The 19,722-nt window shown below is 42.7% G+C and overlaps 1 protein-coding gene across 4 annotated transcripts in view; it reads left to right on the top strand.

The window, feature by feature from the left end:
* The window catches only part of kif13a (kinesin family member 13A), a 105,816-nt gene that overhangs the window by 14,158 nt on the left and 71,936 nt on the right, over positions 1 to 19,722 (top strand). For all 4 annotated transcript variants that reach the window (XM_079755679.1, XM_079755678.1, XM_079755680.1 and 1 more), the window contains exons 3-4: positions 8,651 to 8,663; positions 10,361 to 10,421. In XM_079755679.1, the coding sequence (XP_079611805.1) occupies positions 8,651 to 8,663; positions 10,361 to 10,421 (74 nt within the window). The remainder of the gene's footprint in view (positions 1 to 8,650; positions 8,664 to 10,360; positions 10,422 to 19,722) is intronic.

Below are 19,722 nucleotides of genomic sequence, written 5' to 3'. Positions count from 1 at the left end.
TATACTGATAAGGAGTTCAAACAGGTGCCATTAATACAGGTAACGAGTGGAGGACAGAGGAGCCTCTTAAAGAAGAAGTTACAGGTCTGTGACAGCCAGAAATCTTGCTGGTTTGTAGGTGACCAAATACTTATTTTCCACCATAATTTGCAAATAAATTCTTAAAAAATCAGAAGTTGTGATTTTCTGGATTTTTTTTTTTATTTTGTCTCTCATAGCTGAGGTTTACCTATGATGAAAATTACAGGCCTCTCTCGTCTTTTTAAGTGGGAGAACTTGCACAACTGGTGGCTGACTAAATACTTTTTTGCCCCACTGTATATACATATTCCCTTGGTAGGAAGCAAGGTGAATGTCTTCTCTTGTAGGGAGCAATGGCCCATTTAACAAAAAGTCCCACTTTGGTTGGTGCTAGATTCTCTCTTGGTGCAAACCAGACAAAAGCTTAGACTGTATGTGATTGCTATCTATGCCCATATCTATTAAGCTGGAGGCTGTTTACTCTGCCTAAAATACTGGTGGTGTCATGAAGTGGTACTCAGCACATGATTAGCCCTTTAAATGGCACAAATGTTGTATTATGGAAACCAGTTTATTTGCATGAAGTGTAATGCTCATGAAAAAGCTAATCATTAAAGGACAATTCCGGTATTTTGAACATTGAGCCCCGCTTCTGGTTTGTCTAGGGTGAAATAGAGTGGTTGACACCGAATTTTTTTATATTGGTCCTGTCTCGTGTATTTCACTCATTTAGAAACGTCCCTGCCTACTTCAGAATGGCTGGCTATGGGCATTCACAAACCTGTCCTTAAAACAACCCTAAACATTTGTTTTCAGAAATGTGCAACTCACGAGTTGTTAGTGGTGTTCGTTGATGTTCCAAATCAAGTATCGTAGCGAAATACAGTTTCTTTCATGTTTTATTTGGCATTTTGTAAATCCAATTGAAACTGAAACCGGAAACGGAAACAAAGCTGTTTACGTTTGATTGTAGTCTTTTCGCTCTGCTCTCCATATCTACAGTAGGGCTAGACCGAGCGAAAAGACTACAACCAGCCCCCCTTTCCGTTTCGGATCAACGAGCAATAAGTCTTCCAACAGAATGGATTTACAAAATGCCAAATAAAACACGACAGAAACTGTATTTCACTATGATACTTTATTTGGAACATCAACGAACACCACTTACCACTCGGTGAGTTGCACATTTCTGAAAACAAACGCTTACGGTTGTTTTAAGGACAGGTTTTTGAATGCCCATAGCCAGCCATTCTGAAGCAGGCAGGGGCGATTCTAAATGAGCCAAATACCCGAATTAGGGCCAATAGTCAAAATTTCGGTGTCAACCACTCTACTTCATCCTAGACAAACCAGAAATGGGGCTCAATGTTCAAAACACCGGAATTGTCCTTTAAGGCGGATTTGGGATCTAAAACTTGCCTTTAGCCTTGGGACTTTGACTCATTAGGCTGGTACATTGTCTTGGCTCTGGGTTTACAGTAGTTTCCTGATGATAGAGGTAGCCAAGATACAGAATAGTTTAGGATTGATGCTTCTCAGTATATAATATTCTCCTGACTTAGGAATGGGGATCGAAACCCGGTTCTACTTTTTTCAAAACCCGGAAATCATTAACGTTTGGGCTATCGAGTCCCTTCATTCATTTATTATTATTTTTGTCCCGTAGGTCCTGTAACGTAATGTTGTGTCCCTCGAGCCGCGTCACGGCATTTAAATCAAATCAATCCTATCACTGAAGCATGTCCACTAATGTTTCTGAATGGAATTGTAAGCAAACAGGTATTACAAGTAAAACAAGTGAAGTCTGGCAGTTAACTTTGCCCGCGAGGATGGCTGAACGGGCGAAAATCATTTATTGTAAAGGGGGGAACACAACCTCAACGGCCAAGCACATTAGCATTGTGCATCAAATAAAGGCCAAATGTAGTACCTTCGACTGTCTCCGAGTTGAAAAGACTCTGTCTCGTCCTTCTCCTGTCGCACCACAGAGGGGCCCGTCTTAACCATCCACGCAAAGTACGAGCAGTAATCGCACACACAGACGTTGTCGCTAGTCCCGTCAGTCCCGTCAAAATAGTAATCCAATCGTGAAATCGGTGTTGTAATCGGTAGCATACAAGCTAGTTATCTTGAAAAGCAAATAAAGTTTCAGATGTGCTGTGTGATGATGTGTTGAAGTTGGCTCAGTAAAATGACTGTTAGGTTATCATGATGTGTTCAAATGTAACATAAAGAAACGGTAAATTTAGTTTTTGGTGAGAAACATGAGTAATACTGTATTACTCATGTTTCTGTATTACTAATACAGTTGTATAGTTTTCTAATCATTTTAGTATATATAATTAAAACTACTGATGTCAATATTTATTAGGAATTACATATTTAATTTAAAATACAATTATTTATTTCCTAAATATTTTCCTCATCACTAAAATCGCGTCGTTTTTCCACCAATTAATATAAGTATTGATAGTGGTATCGATAAAGACTCGGATCATTTAGGAGTATTGAAAATGGTATTGATATCAATAAATATTAATGATCCCCATCCCTACTCAAATTTGTATTGGGTGATTTTAAAGTTTTAACCTCTTCATCACTAGACCAATTTCTAAGGTAATGGGAATACCACCTTGAGCGTTATCAGTTGGTAACCCTTTAGTAATTTGGGCCTTAGCACAACATGTTAATAAATCATGTGATGAAGTGAAGTACAACAAAAATAAAGAGGTTTTAGTAGAGGAAGGTTCAGGCGAAAAATCCAAATAGTGCTGGGCGTTTGGCCTAAAAATAATAGATTTTTTCAAAGTTTAACTAATGTAGTTTTTTCTGTTTTTTCTCTTAACAAAATAAAAAGACCAAAACAGATGTTTTGTACTATCTTAAAGAAGGCCTTTTTCCCAATTTATAAATAGGGGCATATCTTTTGCGAATTATGATGTCAACACATCTTTGAGCGCTGCCACCGCGGGCCTTTCTGGTCATGAGGAATGACTGATGCTGCGGCAAAGGTAAACTGCTTCTGTGCAGGCGCTTTGTGTCTTGAACTGGCCTCTTCTTCTGTTTGTGCTGCAAACACCTGCCATTCCATAGCATGTCTCTGTGGCAGGTGCTGGAATAAGTTGGTTGTGTTTCCCATAAACGTGGTAATGTGTCTTATATGATTAAGTTGGTTGTGTTCCCCATAAACCTGGTAATGTGTCTTAATATGATTGTCAACACAGTCATCTATGTAGACAACGCACAGACAATGTATAGTTAACATGTCCAAAATGTAACTAGCTTTCCATCGTCTGGGCAGCGGCTTAATGCTTGATTGTGATGATCGCTTCAGCAAGAGAGTTATAGGCTTCCCGGACAATTACAACACACAGTATGTTGTTGAAGTGTGGAGCTCCGTCTGAGTAGCAATTTATAGCCGCATCTGAGCATGGATTAAGCCTCTCAGTATAACGCCACAGTCAGTGTGTGGTTAATTTAATATACAACATTGTAAATTATAGCTAATACACAACAACGTAACTAGAGAAGTATCACAAAGTTGCCGTGGGTTGTAACATGCCCCCTCATTCCCAGAGCCCTCCGCACAAACACATTTAGGTTTTACATGTGGGATATGACACTTGCAATCCCAGTTACAAGAGGAGGTTCACTTGCTCATTAAGGCAAAACAAATCTGTAAAGTCTAGAACTTTTATAAATCACGATATTGCGGTTCAGCCATCTCACGAACTGTAGGAAAGTACAGCCACCAGATAGCGATGAAGAACATTTGTTCTGATCAAAGGCAATTTACCTATTTCCTCTGAAACCCTCTCTTTGCTACTAAACATTGATTGCAAACATCGTGTTCAGTATAAGATGGTGTCCAGACACTAGATTTCCCTTTGATGGTGGTTTTATGCATTCAAACACAATATTGATGACAAAAACAACAAAGGTGAGGCATAATAATTTCTTGAAAATAGAAAAAGTGAATTTTATTTTTAATAGTTTTTTTGCCACTAATTCGGCGATGTTTGATGAGTCGGTTGCGATTGTTGGAATCAGTGGAGTATCAGCTTTCATATGATACATAGTTTGTGTAGATCAAATTATGTGAAATGTAATAGAAATTAGGGCTGTACGGTATGGAGTGAAATGTATATCACGGTAGGGGAGGGAATCTCTTGGCACCTCACGATTCGATTTGATTCCGATTATGAGGTCAACGATTCGATTCTAAAACGATTATCGATGCATCTCGATGCAACAATTTTTTTTATGTACATGTCCATGAGTGATTTTCGAAAATATATATATACATCTGAGTTTGCTACTCAGAGTTTGCTAATCATTTCCTACTTTTGTGATGATCATTAAAGACATCAACAGATTAATTAACTTAATCTAATGTTTTATTTGAGAAAAAGCTTTTGTCACAAATATGACTTTCTATGAACAATGCAATAATCAATGCAGCTTGCATTACAACACAATATGGAAGTATGTAAAAAATAGGTTTCAGTTTTCTTTTCTTTCTAATCTTTATTTTCTATGTCATTAAAGAAAAAGCTGCTCTTGAATTAGAAGGAGTTCTTGATTCTGGCTGTGAGTTTGCGTGCATGCTATGCGTAGGCTGAATCGCAATCGTGTCAAGACAAATCAGATTGGCCAATACACACTGAAGATAAATAAAATATATATATATATTTTTAATACAGAATATTGATTTATCTGCATCGACACGGAATAGTTCTAGAGAGAATCGTGATGCATCGAAAAATCGATTTTTTTCCCCACCTCTATATCACGGTATGATTTGAGGCATAGATGGCAACGGTATTATATCACGTATGTTAATTTTAGCTTCTAATTTAGATGTAAATGCTTCTGAAGGGGTAAAATACTGGTTAGGCCGTAAAACTGCATAAAAAAAATGCAAAATCTTTTATCAAGTTACTTCCATCTCTGAAAATCTCAAATGTTTAATAGCATTGATTTCTTTCTCCACTTGCTTGCGGACCTTGCCGTATAGTTTTGGCATCTCAATTTGGCTGAAGTGTGTGCAGGCAGGTAACGCATACCTGGGATCGAGTGTTTTGACCATCTCTTTAAAGCCCTTTCTATCAACATTTTGAAAGGAAACCATACACAGGTAAACAGCGACAGCGTTTGTTATCTCGTACCACCGCTGGCTTTTTTAGTCTTCAGGGTTGGCTTTGGAAAATGCCTGCGGAAGCGATGTGTGAGCTGCAGAGACAGCTTCACGCTACCAGCGTCCGTCTCGTATGGTGTGTAATGAGAGCTTGTGAAGGGACTATTGCGCAAGCAGGCAGGCGCGCAGCAAATGCGCCTGCCTGCTTGCGCTATAGCATACTGCCTGAGAAGGCAGTATCACTGTCAAATCTGTCCCTGGGAAAAGTAACTTTGCGCCGAATTGAAAAGGAACTACGCTTCGTTACCATATTTTCAGTAGTTGCGTGTAACTTTACTTTTTACTTGAAAAAGTAGTTACGTTACTGTACTAACGTGTTACTTACTTTGTAACGCGTTACACACAACACTGTCTACCGGTCACACCGGTTTCACGGTAATGTCAAAATCCATACCGTAGCGTAAATTCACACCGGTGTATTTTTTATACCGTTTATACCGTACACCCCTAATAGAAATACAGTTATGAAATGCATAACTCTTGTTGTTGCATGCTCCTAATTTTGTTTGGGGAAAGAATTGTCTTTAATTTAACTAACAAAGGTTGTGATAGACGAAAAGTTTAGAATCTGATCTTGTCATTGGTCTGCCAGATGATTGCTTTCTCATGTGTGTAAATATTTCGGGATGAAGATGTTAAGGGGTTATTTTGATATAGGAAGCATTAATATTTGAAAGAGTGTTTACCTTTCAAGATAATTGGCTATTATAGGATTGCAAGGATTGCAACACATTGAGGAAAATCCATTGATCCCTGACTTACACTTAAACTTATAAGGTGATTAATTTGAAATAAGCCCTGCACATGGAAAGCTGCAAAAGCTGCTGTGAGTCAATGTAGTTTTGATATATTGATATGATGGAGGTCTGCCTCCGTCATGACCATTACCATACGGTTCTCTTGGGAATAAAACTATCACTATGCATACTAGGGCTGGGTAAAAATATCGATTCATCAATGCACTGCAATTTATTTGTTCTCGATTCAATTTAAATTCTGAATTTTTTGGAAATCGATTATTATTATTATTTATTGCTATGGATCTTAGCCCCATTGAGGAGGCTGTCAATGTTATGGTTAGCTCTGGAACCTTTTGGATTCTCATCGTTTGCAATGTGTTGAATATGAGATGTGGTTTTGAATGGAGGTTTTTGGGTTAGGGGACTACATAGTTTAAGCTTTAGATCCAGGAGAGAAGTCAGTTTTTAAGTATAGGGAGAGGTTTAAACCAACCAGAGAGCTGAAAGCAATGAACCACTATCTGAAAATGGTAAATGTCTATTTCTGTCAAAAATTGGCTACACAAATATAAATGTAACAACCTATGAGGGTATGCGCGGTGTGTGTGTGTGTGTGTGTGTGTGTGTGTGTGTGTGTGTGTGTGTGTGTGTGTGTGTGTGTGTGTGTGTGTATGGCATCGTGGTATGGGAACAGCCATGAACAAGACCGGAAAGCACTTCAGAGAGTAATCCGAGCAGCTGAAAGATGCTGCAGATCAGCACTCTCATCACTGCCCGACCTCTACAGTAAAAGATGTTGGAATAGGGCGGCGAGGATCATCAAGGACTCTTCCTACCCTGGCAACAGCCTATTCCAGCCACTGAAATCAGGCAAACGCTGCATCATGGCTCAAACTGAGAGACTTAAGAGGAGTTTTTATCCACAAACCATTAGGCTTTTAAATCAGAACACTCAACTGATTTAAAATTTCTTTTCAATTCAAACTGTTCATTGCACCCTGCACTTTAGGCCCATGCACTTTAAAGAAGCACTTTTAGTAGTCTAGGCTTTGTTGGACTATGTTATGATTATCATGTATTTTTAAACCTATTTATAATTATAAATGATTACAAATGATTACAAAGCTACTTGCGCTTCGCGCTTCTCACTTGCGTTTCAGACCGTTAAAATAGGCCCCTCTGAGTGTATGTGGCACTTGTGTGTCAAGACCACATCAGATCCGTGAATTCCCTGAAGCTTTCACTCTCCATGTATGTCTCTTGCATTGTTTAAAGCGGAACACAGGATTCACTGGGTGGATCCAATAATGTTTTGGTCTTTTTTTCCATCATATGGTAAAAATTTGGATGGAATGAGGTATTACAGTTACAGCAGAATTCAAGCTTAGTTATGAGTTTGGCAGAATGGGTTCAGCCGAGGTAACATCTTGTATTATTCACAGTATTAACCTTAGCACTAGACAATCTTAACCAGGCAATTAAGTGTATTAACAACCGCAACTCTGCTGCATGTTATTTCTTATTCTGAAACTGTTATTCTGAGGGCATGAGCAATTTACCTGCAGATGTTTGCAGACATGTTCACCTATTGAAGCATGAAGTCTGAAGCATGACTTCCTGAAACACTTGAGCGTTGTGAGGCTGTACTGAGGCCATAGTTAACTAGTTCTCCATCTCTGTATTGTTTGACTGCATACCTTTAGGACCCTAGTCCCATATGCTACCAGTGGGATATACGCATGGCCTTCAGAGCAGTAAACATGACACTTGAGGACCAGCTCATCAGTAAAATAACTCACGCAATCTTACAACATGTTTATTGTAGTAACGAAGGGAAGCAAACATTAATTGTGCTCACCAATCATGTAGTAAGCTAGTTTGCATAAAAGATAGCTACGGCGTTTCTTAGTTTGTCACTTAGTTCGGTCTCTTTATAATTTACTCAAAATAAACTAAATGCTGCCGAGCAAACGGAAGCACACGGTTGGGTTTAGTTGAAGGACAAAGGCAGCTGTGGAGGCACTAGAGTGGATGGCGCCCTGCTCGGTTCAAAATGGTCAGGGCAGCGATCACAGAAGCCGTGTCTCAAATGGGAAAAGAGAAACTAGATATGTTTCATGTTTTCTGCTGATGGAAGGAAAATATATATCTTGTCGAGCATAGCGATATATCTTGTTTTGCCACACAAAGCATTCACATTGCAGAGTTAAATCGATAAGCTAATATATTAAATATGAAGGCCCCTCTCCATCCAAAAAAAGGTCTCCATAGACAGAGCTCAGTTTGCTGTCTGAAGCTGCATCCTCAGCTTCAGTAATAAGTGAGAATTTTGTAATCAGAAAATAAATAATTGAATAACATGGTGACAGTATCCACACTGTAATGACGATGCTATTCTTATATCAATGTTATATTTGCATCTAGGACAAAAACAATTATAGATCAAATAAGAATTGTATGTTCTTAAATCTGAACAATTAAAAAGTTAATTTTTGAGATGGAATGCGAGTAAATATGGACAGGCTTTGAAATCGTAATACTAACAGAGTATAACCCATTCTTCCTTGCTTTCTCCTCTCTCTCTCTCGCTCTCGCTCTTGCTCTCGCTCTCTCTCTCTCTCTCTTTCTCTCTCTCTCTCCACTGGGGTTCCTTTCTGTATCACCACGTACATTCCTGTCATCCCCAAACAAGGAAACAACCAAAGGTAAGCATTTTATTTCATCTCCGTCAGAAACATCCTGCAGTGTACAGGACGTTTTGCAGTGTCAGCAGGAACAACCCCTCCAGAGCCGCCAGAGTTATTTTCAGTCCCTAGTTCAGAATATATAAACTTTCCCCTTACATTGCCACGGCTACTGCAATGATTCATGGGGCAGGGTGCAGCAACTGTATTTAACACCCCTCATTCCACCACCTCAACCACCACTCGGCCATCCATTGTGGAGCACAAAGCCCCTACTCCACTTGGCTGTCTTGCTGTGGTTTCTAGGGACATTAAAGAGAGGGGCTATAGCGGGTTGGTTGGTCAGCAGGAGTGGGATAGATGTCCGTGTGAATGTGTCAGCGCTCAGAGATCTGTTGAACACCCACAAATACTACACAATGTGAGAGGGATGAGAAGAGACACTGGGCCAGTGTGTGTGTGTGTGTGTGTTTGTGTGCGTGCATTCAAAGCGCTATTGTTGGATCACACCCCCCTGACAACTCACTGGTGACTAATGCAGATATGTACATGCCTCACACACCAGCAGAGTGGGGGGGCTTTGTGTTTGGTTCGTGGGGCCAATCTGCAATTGATTGACTGGCTGGGAAACTCCAGTATTCTGCCACAAGCTCTGATAGACCCTGGAGACACAATCAAACCTCAATGATTCTCCACAGATTCAACAATGCTGGAAGAAGGACATCTGATCCGTTTCTGTTTTAAACAATTACAAACTCAAGATCTGAGCTCTAGCTAGCCTTGATTGAGAATGACGGCACACAATCTTGGCACTAATGTAATTAATAAATTGTCACAGAACAAAGCTTTTCTTACAAAAGTGTTTCAGGGATTTCTGTCCATCCCATACTGACTATGAAATCAATGGTTCACTGCCTGATAAATGGTGGTTGAGACATTTAAGCCCATTGGCCATAAATCCAAGCCCATTCAGAAAGGCTTGGATTTCCAAGTCCAACACAAGAGCCCTGTCCTTCTGCTACATGTTGACACTATAAAAGCAGTTTACATTATAAGCAGATAAATAATCATGTGATTAGATACCATTCGCCTGACACTGTTGTGTTTATGAAAGAGGCAAATGGAAATAAAGACTTAGAAAAGCGCTCTTTTAGTGGTAAAAAGTATGCCCATATTGGGTCTCTTTAAAACAGTACTTTCCCAGACAGGTACAGCAGCCCGGAGGACATTTGGGAGCCTATCTGAAATAGAGTACCTGTGCTGGTCTGTGTTTTGACTCCCAGGCCTAAGCACTCCGGGCCAGGCTGTACAACTATGGTCAACTTCAACCCATCACCTTGGAAACCAGCGCATTCCTGGCAGTGCATGGTGTGAGGAGTACTTTGACTGGGGCAGCCCCACTCACACAGATTCTTGACATTAATTTATTTGACAGAAATATGCAGAGATGATGATGATTTGTGCATCCCATGATTCACTCTCTACGGTTTAGTTCCCCATAACCACAACATGGTGGAGTTTGGGATTTTCACTTAGGAAGTCAGCCTTGATCCTATCATTATCCGTGCGTTATACAGCACATAAGATCGTGTTGCTTTTTTCCAGCAGAGTTTACTGGGATTATTTCCATGCAATCTCAGGTTTCCTCCAAGACCCTGCATGTACGGACAGGTGTCTGTGTTTACGTATTCCTATTTCCTGTCCCTGTCTCCTTCCAGGTGTTTGCCTTCGACCACTGTTTCTGGACCATGGACGAGTCCAACACTCCAAAATATAGCGGTGAGTGAGCAAGTGTTGTAAAACAAAATACCTAGTCCTCCCTCATTCATCGCAAAATAGTTCATGAAACATCTTTGTTTCATGAACTATCTTGTTCATGCCTGGTGAGCACTTTGACTTAAAGGTATGATGGCCATTTTTGCCTCTAGGGGTCAATCAAACAATTACAAAAGGTGATGCTCGATGATGTCCTGAGGTAATTTGGGATTATAGGAGATGTTGTCTTCAGCGCCTTTGCCGTTGAAATCGATCAGACAGAAATAACGTTCATGTATTCATATTTTACTCACGTTACATTTGGTCACATAGTCATTTCATTCTACTGAAATTTCAGTAGAAGTGACATAACGTTAACTTGCTGACTTACCATTAGATGGGTTGACTACCAAAACAGCTGTATGTATGTATATATATATACAGTGGGGCAAAAAAGTATTTAGTCAGCCACCAATTGTGCAAGTTCTCCCACTTAAAAAGATGAGAGAGGCCTGTAATTTTCATCATAGGTATACCTCAGCTATGAAAGACAAAATGAAAAAAAAAAAATCTAGAAAATCACTGTCTGATTTTTAAAGAATTTATTTGCAAATTATGGTGGAAAATAAGTTTTTGGTCAATAACAAAAGGTCATCTCAATACTTTGTTACATGCCCTTTGTTGGCAATGACAGCGGTCAAACGTTTTCTGTAAGTCTTTACAAGGTTTTCACACAATGCTGCTGGTATTTTGGCCCATTCCTCCACGCAGATCTCCTCTAGAGCAGTGATGTTTTTGGGCCTTCGCTGGGCAACACGGACTTTCAACTCCCACCAAAGATTTTCTATGGGGTTGAGATCTGGAGACTGGCTAGGCCACTCCAGGACCTTGAAATGCTTCTTACGAAGCCACTCCTTCATTGCCCGGGCGGTGTGTTTGGGGTCATTGTCATGCTGAAAGACCCAGCCACGTTTCATCTTCAGTGCCCTTGCTGATGGAAGGAGGTTTTCACTCAAAATCTCACGATACATGGCCCCATTCATTCTTTCCGTCACACGGATCAGACGTCCTGGTCCCTTGGCAGAAAAACAGCCCCAAAGCATGATGTTTCCACCCCCATGCTTCACTGTAGGTATGGTGTTCTTTGGATGCAACTCAGCATTCTTTCTCCTCCAAACACGACGAGTTGAGTTTTTACCAAAAAGTTCTATTTTGGTTTCATCTGACCATATGACATTCTCCCAATCCTGTTCTGGATCATCCAAATGCTCTCTAGCAAACTTCAAACGGGCCCGGACATGCCCTGGCTTTAGCAGGGGGACACGTCTGGCACTGCAGGATTTGAGTCCCTGGCGGCGTAGTGTGTTAGTGATGGTAGCCTTTGTTACTTTGGTCCCAGCTCTCTGGAGGTCATTCACTAGGTCACCCCGTGTGGTTCTGGGATTTTTGTTCACCGTTCTTGTGATCATTTTGACCCCACAGGGTGAGATCTTGCGTGGAGCCCCAGATCGAGGGAGATTATCAGTGGTCTTGTATGTATTCCATTTCCTAATAATTGCTCCCACAGTTGATTTCTTCACACCAAGCTGCTTACCTATTGCAGATTCAGACTTCCCAGCCTGGTGCTGGTCTACAATTGTGTTTCTGGTGTCCTTTGACAGCTCTTTGGTCTTGGCCATAGTGGAGTTTGGAGTGTGACTGTTTGAGGTTGTGGACAGGTGTCTTTAATACTGATAAGGAGTTCAAACAGGTGCCATTAATACAGGTAAACAGCCTCTTAAAGAAGAAGAAGTTACAGGTCTGTGATAGTCAGAAATCTTGCTGGTTTGTAGGTGACCAAATACTTATTTTCCACCATAATTTGCAAATAAATTCTTAAAAAATCAGACAATGTGATTTTCTGGATTTTTTTTTTTCATTTTGTCACTCATAGCTGAGGTTTACCTATGATGAAAATTACAGGCCTCTCTCGTCTTTTTAAGTGGGAGAACTTGCACAATTGGTGGCTGACTAAATACTTTTTTGCCCCACTGTAAATGACTCTTGCACCCGACACAAATCTAAAATGCTTTGGTTGGAATACCCGTAGGTGTGTTTTGGGCGTAACATGCAATAAACCAATGAGAGTGCCATCTCCAATCCCCTTTAACCTGTTAAGCCCTAGGCCTATTTCACAGGCCTCCTACCCGAAATGACATGCCCAAAATTAATAGAGTATGCCTCCACAACTACAAGGGCTATATGAATAAAGTTGGTTTCAAAAAGAAGGTAACACCTGTGAGGTGGCTGCAGAAGTGTCAGAATCAATATAGATGTTAATGTGTCAAAGTAAATTCAGGTAGAACATAGTGAGAAATGTCAATTTCCAGAACCTTTAGGGAAACATATAACAACATCTGATGAGTACCCTGTTCCAGGATAAATGCTAATAAAGTGAATAAAGTGATTTTAGAGAGGTTTTAGTACAGGAAGGTCCAGGCGGACTAAATGGTGCTATTTGGGCACTTTTGGGCATCATCAGTGCCATTTGACCTTTCTAAGGTACAAGACTGTAAAACTAATTTTATTTCACTGACATATCACTATAGGTATTCATTCCATCCAAATTCAACAGTTTTGACTAGTTTTGAAAATTCACCCAGACCTCTATACATTTTCCCAGTCAAAGAAAACCATACAATCGAAATGAAGTTTGACTCCAACTGGAGCAGATATATTTGAGAATAACATATAATAAAACCAAACTGTAAAAACAAAGGTTAAAACACAGCTAAAGACTACATTCACTAGGGATCAAGATATATATATATATATATATATATATATATATATATATATATATATATATATATATATATATATATATATATATATATATATACGCTGGCAGCAACTTTGAACAAATATAACAAACTAACTAAAACTAACTATATACACTAAGGGCTGTCATGCCACTGCTGGAAGCAGTTATTTTTGGAAGTGAAGCACAAAGGGACCTGGCACTTCCTGCAGTACAATTAATCCGTGTCCAGTTCTGGCAACAGCAAGTCACTGTTGTCAGAAAAGGACTCGAGAGGGACTACTTTAGCCCCACTGTCGCTAGTAATGATTGCAAATGCCTCCGCAAACGTATAGGTCTTTCTCCTGCCTGCAATTATTTATTTGAAAATAATAACAAATGGAGAAAAAAGTTAAGAAAATACAAAGTAACTAGCTAACTACTAGCTAACTAGGAATGCAAACGTTGTAAGAAGCGTGTTGTAGGAGCGTATGTCTATCTAGCCGGAGTGTCTGCTCCGAGAATGTTCTTGATTTAAAAGAACAACTTATTACCGCTGTATCCGCTGTTATTTCCCAAATAATTATAAAGTTATCATTTACCCTGACACAAGATTTTGTTTGGGAAGGCAATCCACTATTTCTATGCAGTTTCACACATATGAACAATCTTTGACATCATAATATTTAAATTAGGCTAGTTTTTTGCATGTTTGTGCTGTGTATAGCCTACGTGTGTGTAAGCTTATGTTACAGTTCCGACCTGCCTAGGCACGTCAAAATAGCAAGACCAACTGTGCTATCTGCGAGGGCACTTTTTTCGGTCATTGGCGCATTGCAAAATTGATCTGTAAGATAGCACCATGAACCATTTACCCCGGAACACGCCTCTGCTTTTCGCCGACATGCCCCCTCAGGGCGCAAGTGTAGTGGCGCCAGTTTACTGCAGGGGAAAACAGCTTTGCGCCGGGTGCAAACTAGCAACGATTCATACGTCGGTGTAGAAAGTAAATTGCGCTGGATGGAAATAGGGCCCTATGTGTTTTACCCCAATAATGAATTTCCCCAGGGCTGGCTCAGGGGACATGGAACGTCACCTCAATGTGGGCAAAGGAATCGGAGCTTGTGAGGGAGTTGGAGCACTACTAATTAGATCTGGTGGGGCAAACCTCTACGCACAGTCTCAGCTCTGGTACCGTACTCCTGGATAGGGGTTGGACTCTATTCTTCTCCGGAGTTGCCAAGGGCGGGAAGCGCCGGACGGACGTGGGGACACTCATAAATCCCCGGCTGAGAGCTGCGGTGTTGGAGTTTACCCCGGTGGACGAGAGGGTCGCCTCCCTACGCCTAAGGGTGGTGGGGTGGAAAACTCTAAACGGCAGTTCAGAGCACTCAGCCTCTTTGGCGACCCTGAATGGAGTCCTGTATGGGGCTCCAGTAGGAGACTCCGTAGTTCTGCTGGGAGACTTCAGCGCCCATGTGGGCAACGATGGAGACACCTGGAGAGGCCTGGTGGGGAGGAACGGCCTCCCTGATCCAAACCAGAGCGGTCGTTTGTTGTTCGACTTCTGTGCTAGCCATGGATTGTCTATAACAAACACCATGTACAAACATAATATTGCTCATGCTAGTGTACCTGGTACCAGAGTACCCGAGGCCGAAGATCGATGATCAATTTCGTGATCGTGTCATCTGATCTGAGGCTGCATGTTTTGGACACTCAGGTGAAGAGAGGGGCGGAACTGTCAACCGACCACAGTGGTGAGTTGGATCAGGGAATGGGGGAAGACTCTGGACAGACCTGGTAAGCCCAAACGGGTAGTACGGGTGAATTGGGAACGTCTCGAGGAGACCCCCGTCCTACAGATCTTCAACTCACACCTCGGGCAGAGCTTTACTGGCATCCCTGTGGAGGTTGGGGCCATTGAGCCGGAGCGGAGTGTTGTGAACCTCCATTGCTGAAGCTGCCGGGGTGAGCTGTGGCCTCAAGGTCTTAGGTTCCTCAAGAGGCGAAAACCCTCGGACACCATGGTGGACACTGGTGGTTAGGGAAGGTGTCCGGATGAAGAAGAAGGCCTTCCGGGATATGTTATCCCAGAGGACTCCTGAGGCAATGGCAGGGTACCGACAGGCTGCCCTGTCGGAGGCTAAGCAACAGGTGTGGGAGAATTTCGAACAGGCCATTGAGAAGGACTTTCAGGTCGGCACCAGTGTTTCTGGAAGACCATCCGGCACCTCACAAGGGGGAAACGGGGAATCAACCAAGCTGTGTCCAGTAAGGATGGGACTCTGTTGACTTCAACTGAGGAGGTAGTCGAACGCTGGAAGGGGCTTCTCAGGAACTTCTCAGGCAGAGACTACCACGCCCTCTATGATCGAGGCTGAGCTTGAGGCTGATCGGGGTTCATCGTAAATTTCCCTGGTGGAAGTCAGTGAGGTAGTCAAACATCTCCACAGTGGCAAAGCCCCAGGGATTGATAAAATCCAGCCAGAAATGCTGAAAGCTCTGGGTGTTGAGGGTCTTTCTTGGCTGACACGCCTATTAAACATTGTGTGGGAGTCTTGTACATTGCTAAAGGAGTAGCAAACCGGGGTGGTGGTTCCCCTGTTCAAAAAGGGGGACCAGAGTTAGTGTGCCATTTACAGGGGTATCACACTACTCAGCCTCCCATGTAAAGTATACTCTAAGGTGCTGGGAAGGAGGGTTCGGCCGATCGTCGAACCTCAGATTGAAGAGGAACAATGCAGTTTCCGTCCCGGAAGTTGAACTACGGACCAGCTCTTCACTCTAGCAAGTATCCTGGAGGGGGCCTGGGAGTATGCCCATCCGGTCTACATGTGTTTTGTGGATCTGGAGAAGGCGTATAACAGGGTCCCCTGGGAAAACTCTGGGAGGTGCTGTGGGAGTATGGGAGGTTCACTCCTCAGGGCCATCAAATTTGTGTACTATATGCATTCGAAATATACGCATTCTAATATATATAAACAAATTGTTTTTTAAAGTGCCATGTTGTGTAGCTTTTTTTACAGTCTATGATTAGACTGTTTGGTTTTTATTTTATTGTTCGCCATCTCATCTTATCTCGCAGTAGCGGGTGCGCTAATCAATCAAATAATAGTATATTCTGTTACGAAAATGGATAATGCACAAAGCAGCCAGCCTGAGCGGAAAATTGCGACCCAAAGTCATCCCCGCAGACAGAAACACGCTGCATTGGTGGAGAGACACGGGCTGCAACAAATACCTGCTTCTCTCCTCATTGACACGCAAATACCTGTGTGCCAGGCACACCTGCGCTCCGCTCTGTGTTCTCCACTGCAGGTAATATCGTGAATAAAAAGAGAGCCGCACCTGCTGCTGCCTCCTGTTTAAGTTGTCATGCCATTGTTTGCGCTGTGCAGGGTTTCCGCGGGGTTGTTAAAGGTATTAAAAGGTAGTAAATGAAATTAGCCCAAATAAAGGCCGTTAAAAACTATTAAAAAGTAATAAACATCATCTGACAAGGTATTAGATTTCCAACAAGGCCTATGAGTTTTTCAATTTGTGTAATTAACGTGCAGGGCTATCTCCTAAAATTACTAAAACTTGCGTGGATTTATTTTTATGTTGCGAGTAGGACCTGATTGATATCAATGATGTCACGTGGTGCCAGCACTGAAGCAAACTGGATATATCCGGCTGGCTTGCTGCCAAACCACTTCGCGAGTTTGCTTCTGTTAGTTCAAAGGCATTGGAAAGACAATAATGGGAAAATGCAAATTTTCGGACCTCTGGCTGGAAAAACGATATTTAAAGACTTGTACGGTATAAACATATAGAAAGTACACTGGTGTGAATTTGCGCTACGGTATGGATTTTGACGTTACCGTGAGACCGGTGTGACCGGTAGACAGCCGTGTTTACATGGACACTTCTGATCCGATTAGAAGTGGAAGAACAGCTCAATCGGAATAAAAATGATCATATATACGGCTCAATCGGAATACAGTTCTCTGATCGGAATAGCATTCCATGCGGAATAGAAGAGGTGGTGTAGTCCGCTATAATCGACATGTATACACTTGTTCCGATTGGTTTGGGGTGGGGGCGGCTACTTTTTAACTTAGAGAGATGGCATCAGCAGCTGCAGTATTTCGCAATTGGTCAGTCGGTACTTTTATGCATACCGAACTTGACCGCTGTCAAGGAAAGTGGATTTTTTGCCTGATTCACATCTTTCTTATAACTCCGGTTTCTAAGCGACGTCAACGTCTTTAGCGCACTATTTCTCTGCTGATCAACACTACGAATGGTAATTGTAAAATGGCACAACGTGTGAAGATATTTTTTCGTTGTGGCAAGGAGCCGTGTAATAATGTATAGAACGTTGCCGGTCATTAATCGAAAATAATACCCTTCAGGGCGAAGCAAGACACCTCCGCTTCGCATCACTGTCCGGTTCGCCCTGTCGGGGCTTATTTTCCCAATAATGACCATCGTTCTGTACTACAACATTATCCCTTACATATATCATATAAGTCCAGACCAACATCGGTTGTGTGCGAGAGACATACGAACGCAAGCTTTTGTAAATGCCATAGGCCTGTATACAGTACATTCGGATCACATGATAGGAATAGATCTATTCCGATTAGAAATCGAATCGGATCAGAAGTGTCTATGTAAACGCGGCTAGTGTTGTGTGTAACGCGTTACTACGCGGTACTTTTTCATGTAAAACTTTTACACTGTAATAACAATAGTTAACGAGGTAATTATAACGTAACTTCAACACTGGACACAAAAGTTCTCTCTCTCTGGCACTCTCTGTCTATGTCTACCTTGTGACATATTGATAAAAACTATGGACCATGTCCCGTTGGGACGTCTTGATTAATCCAACTCCTATGGTCTCTCTCTCTCTCTCTCTCTCTCTCTCTCTCTCTCTCTCTCTCTCTCTCTCTCTCTCTCTTTCTCTCTCTGCCAGTTTTTGCGTCAGCAGCTTGAAGTCGTGCTGGTATTGAAAAATATGGTGAAGGTATTAAAAAAGGTATTAAAAGGTAGTAAATTCAACTTAAGAATTTCTGTATAAACTTGTTCTGATTCTGTTCTTTTTTTATTGCATAGCCTAATTTTGTGATATGCATAGTGGCACTTGATATTGATTAAGTTGATAACCTGTTTCAAACCAAGAAGGCAAGATATGGCGTAAGTCCTGTTTATGGCTCCTTTTGTCACGTTTGAAACTTTGTTACTGTTTTTTTTGTATATTTTAAAATATATTCAAATACATTGCTAGATATTTGATATCTGGTCGAACTTGATTTTTCTCAAAAGTGACAGCCCTAGTGGGAAGGGGTTGCAGTTCGGTGGTCTGAGGATCTCATCACTGCTTTTTGCAGATTATGTGGTCCTGATGGCAGCATTGTCCTGTGACCTTCAGCACTCACTGGATCGGCTAGCAGCCCAAATCAAAAAAGTGCCTGGTACGTACCCCGCTGTATCTTCACCGGGATACGATGCGGCGGCGTACCGTATACGGGGCGCCGGCAAAGTGGATGACCTGGCCCACCTCCCCTGCAACCTAGCCAGGTTGCCCGCATCGCCAACAACCCTCCCCTGCCGTCCAAGCGACCATCTGTGGGGTTGGGGGAGGGGATTTTCGGCCCGCTCTGGAACAGCGGCGCCCCATCTCGCCCTCTGCGCTGGGGTCGGCCTCTACCGCCGCGGTACGGCTGGGCCACCTGCGCCCGCGGCGTTGGCAGTCGCTGGCCCGACGGAGGGGGGGACAGGTGGCTCTCGGCAAGGGTGATGGCAGCCGAGAGGCTCTTGGGCGGTGGTACTGCACCCAGGCAGCGGTTCTGGCCGGGAGCCCCTCGACAAACCTCTCGAGGATGCCCTGCTCCATGAGCCATCGTGTTCTGGTCCGGGACCAGCCTCTTCTCGGCCTGGATTGCCCTTGCGACGGCGTCATAGACCCGTTGGCTCCCGGCTGACAGACTGCTGGCCGTGAGCTGGGCCTCGCCTGTCAGGAGAGGAAGGAGATGGTGAGGCCACTCCTGATGCAGCCAACTGGAGACCTCGGCCATGTCCTGGAAGCTCTCCAGGAACGCCTCAGTGTCGTCTGGCTGCTCCATCTTCTTGAGACGGATCCGAGGTACGGCTCCAGCCACTCGGTACCCATCTCCTCCGGTCACGGAGGATAGCCCGATCCTCCGCCAGGGACCATGCTATCTCCGACAGCACCCCGTTCTGCACCTGCTGCAGCTGGCCCTGCCGCTCCGACAGCTGGGCCAGGTGTCCCAGCAAATCCATCCTTTTACCAATGCTCTGTGCTGCTCTCTCCGCACATTGGGTTCCACTGTAAGGTTCCTGGGCACAGAGGGGACAGAGTCAGACGTATGCTTTGGGCAATGTCCGGTTTAAATACACACTCCATGGACAGGTCTCATTAACTTGGCAGATCCATAGTGGTCCAAACATGACTCCCCAGCCCCACCTGCAGGCCAAACGCTGTACGTCCCCCCCAAAGTGAAATTGTAGTTTACAGCTGTAAACCACCCACTT

This window comes from Pollachius pollachius, assembly GCF_949987615.1.
Source record: "Pollachius pollachius genome assembly, chromosome: 1".
Lineage (NCBI taxonomy): Eukaryota > Metazoa > Chordata > Actinopteri > Gadiformes > Gadidae > Pollachius > Pollachius pollachius.
Note: the sequence above shows the minus strand (reverse complement) of the source record. Positions and strands in the feature narration are given on the sequence as shown.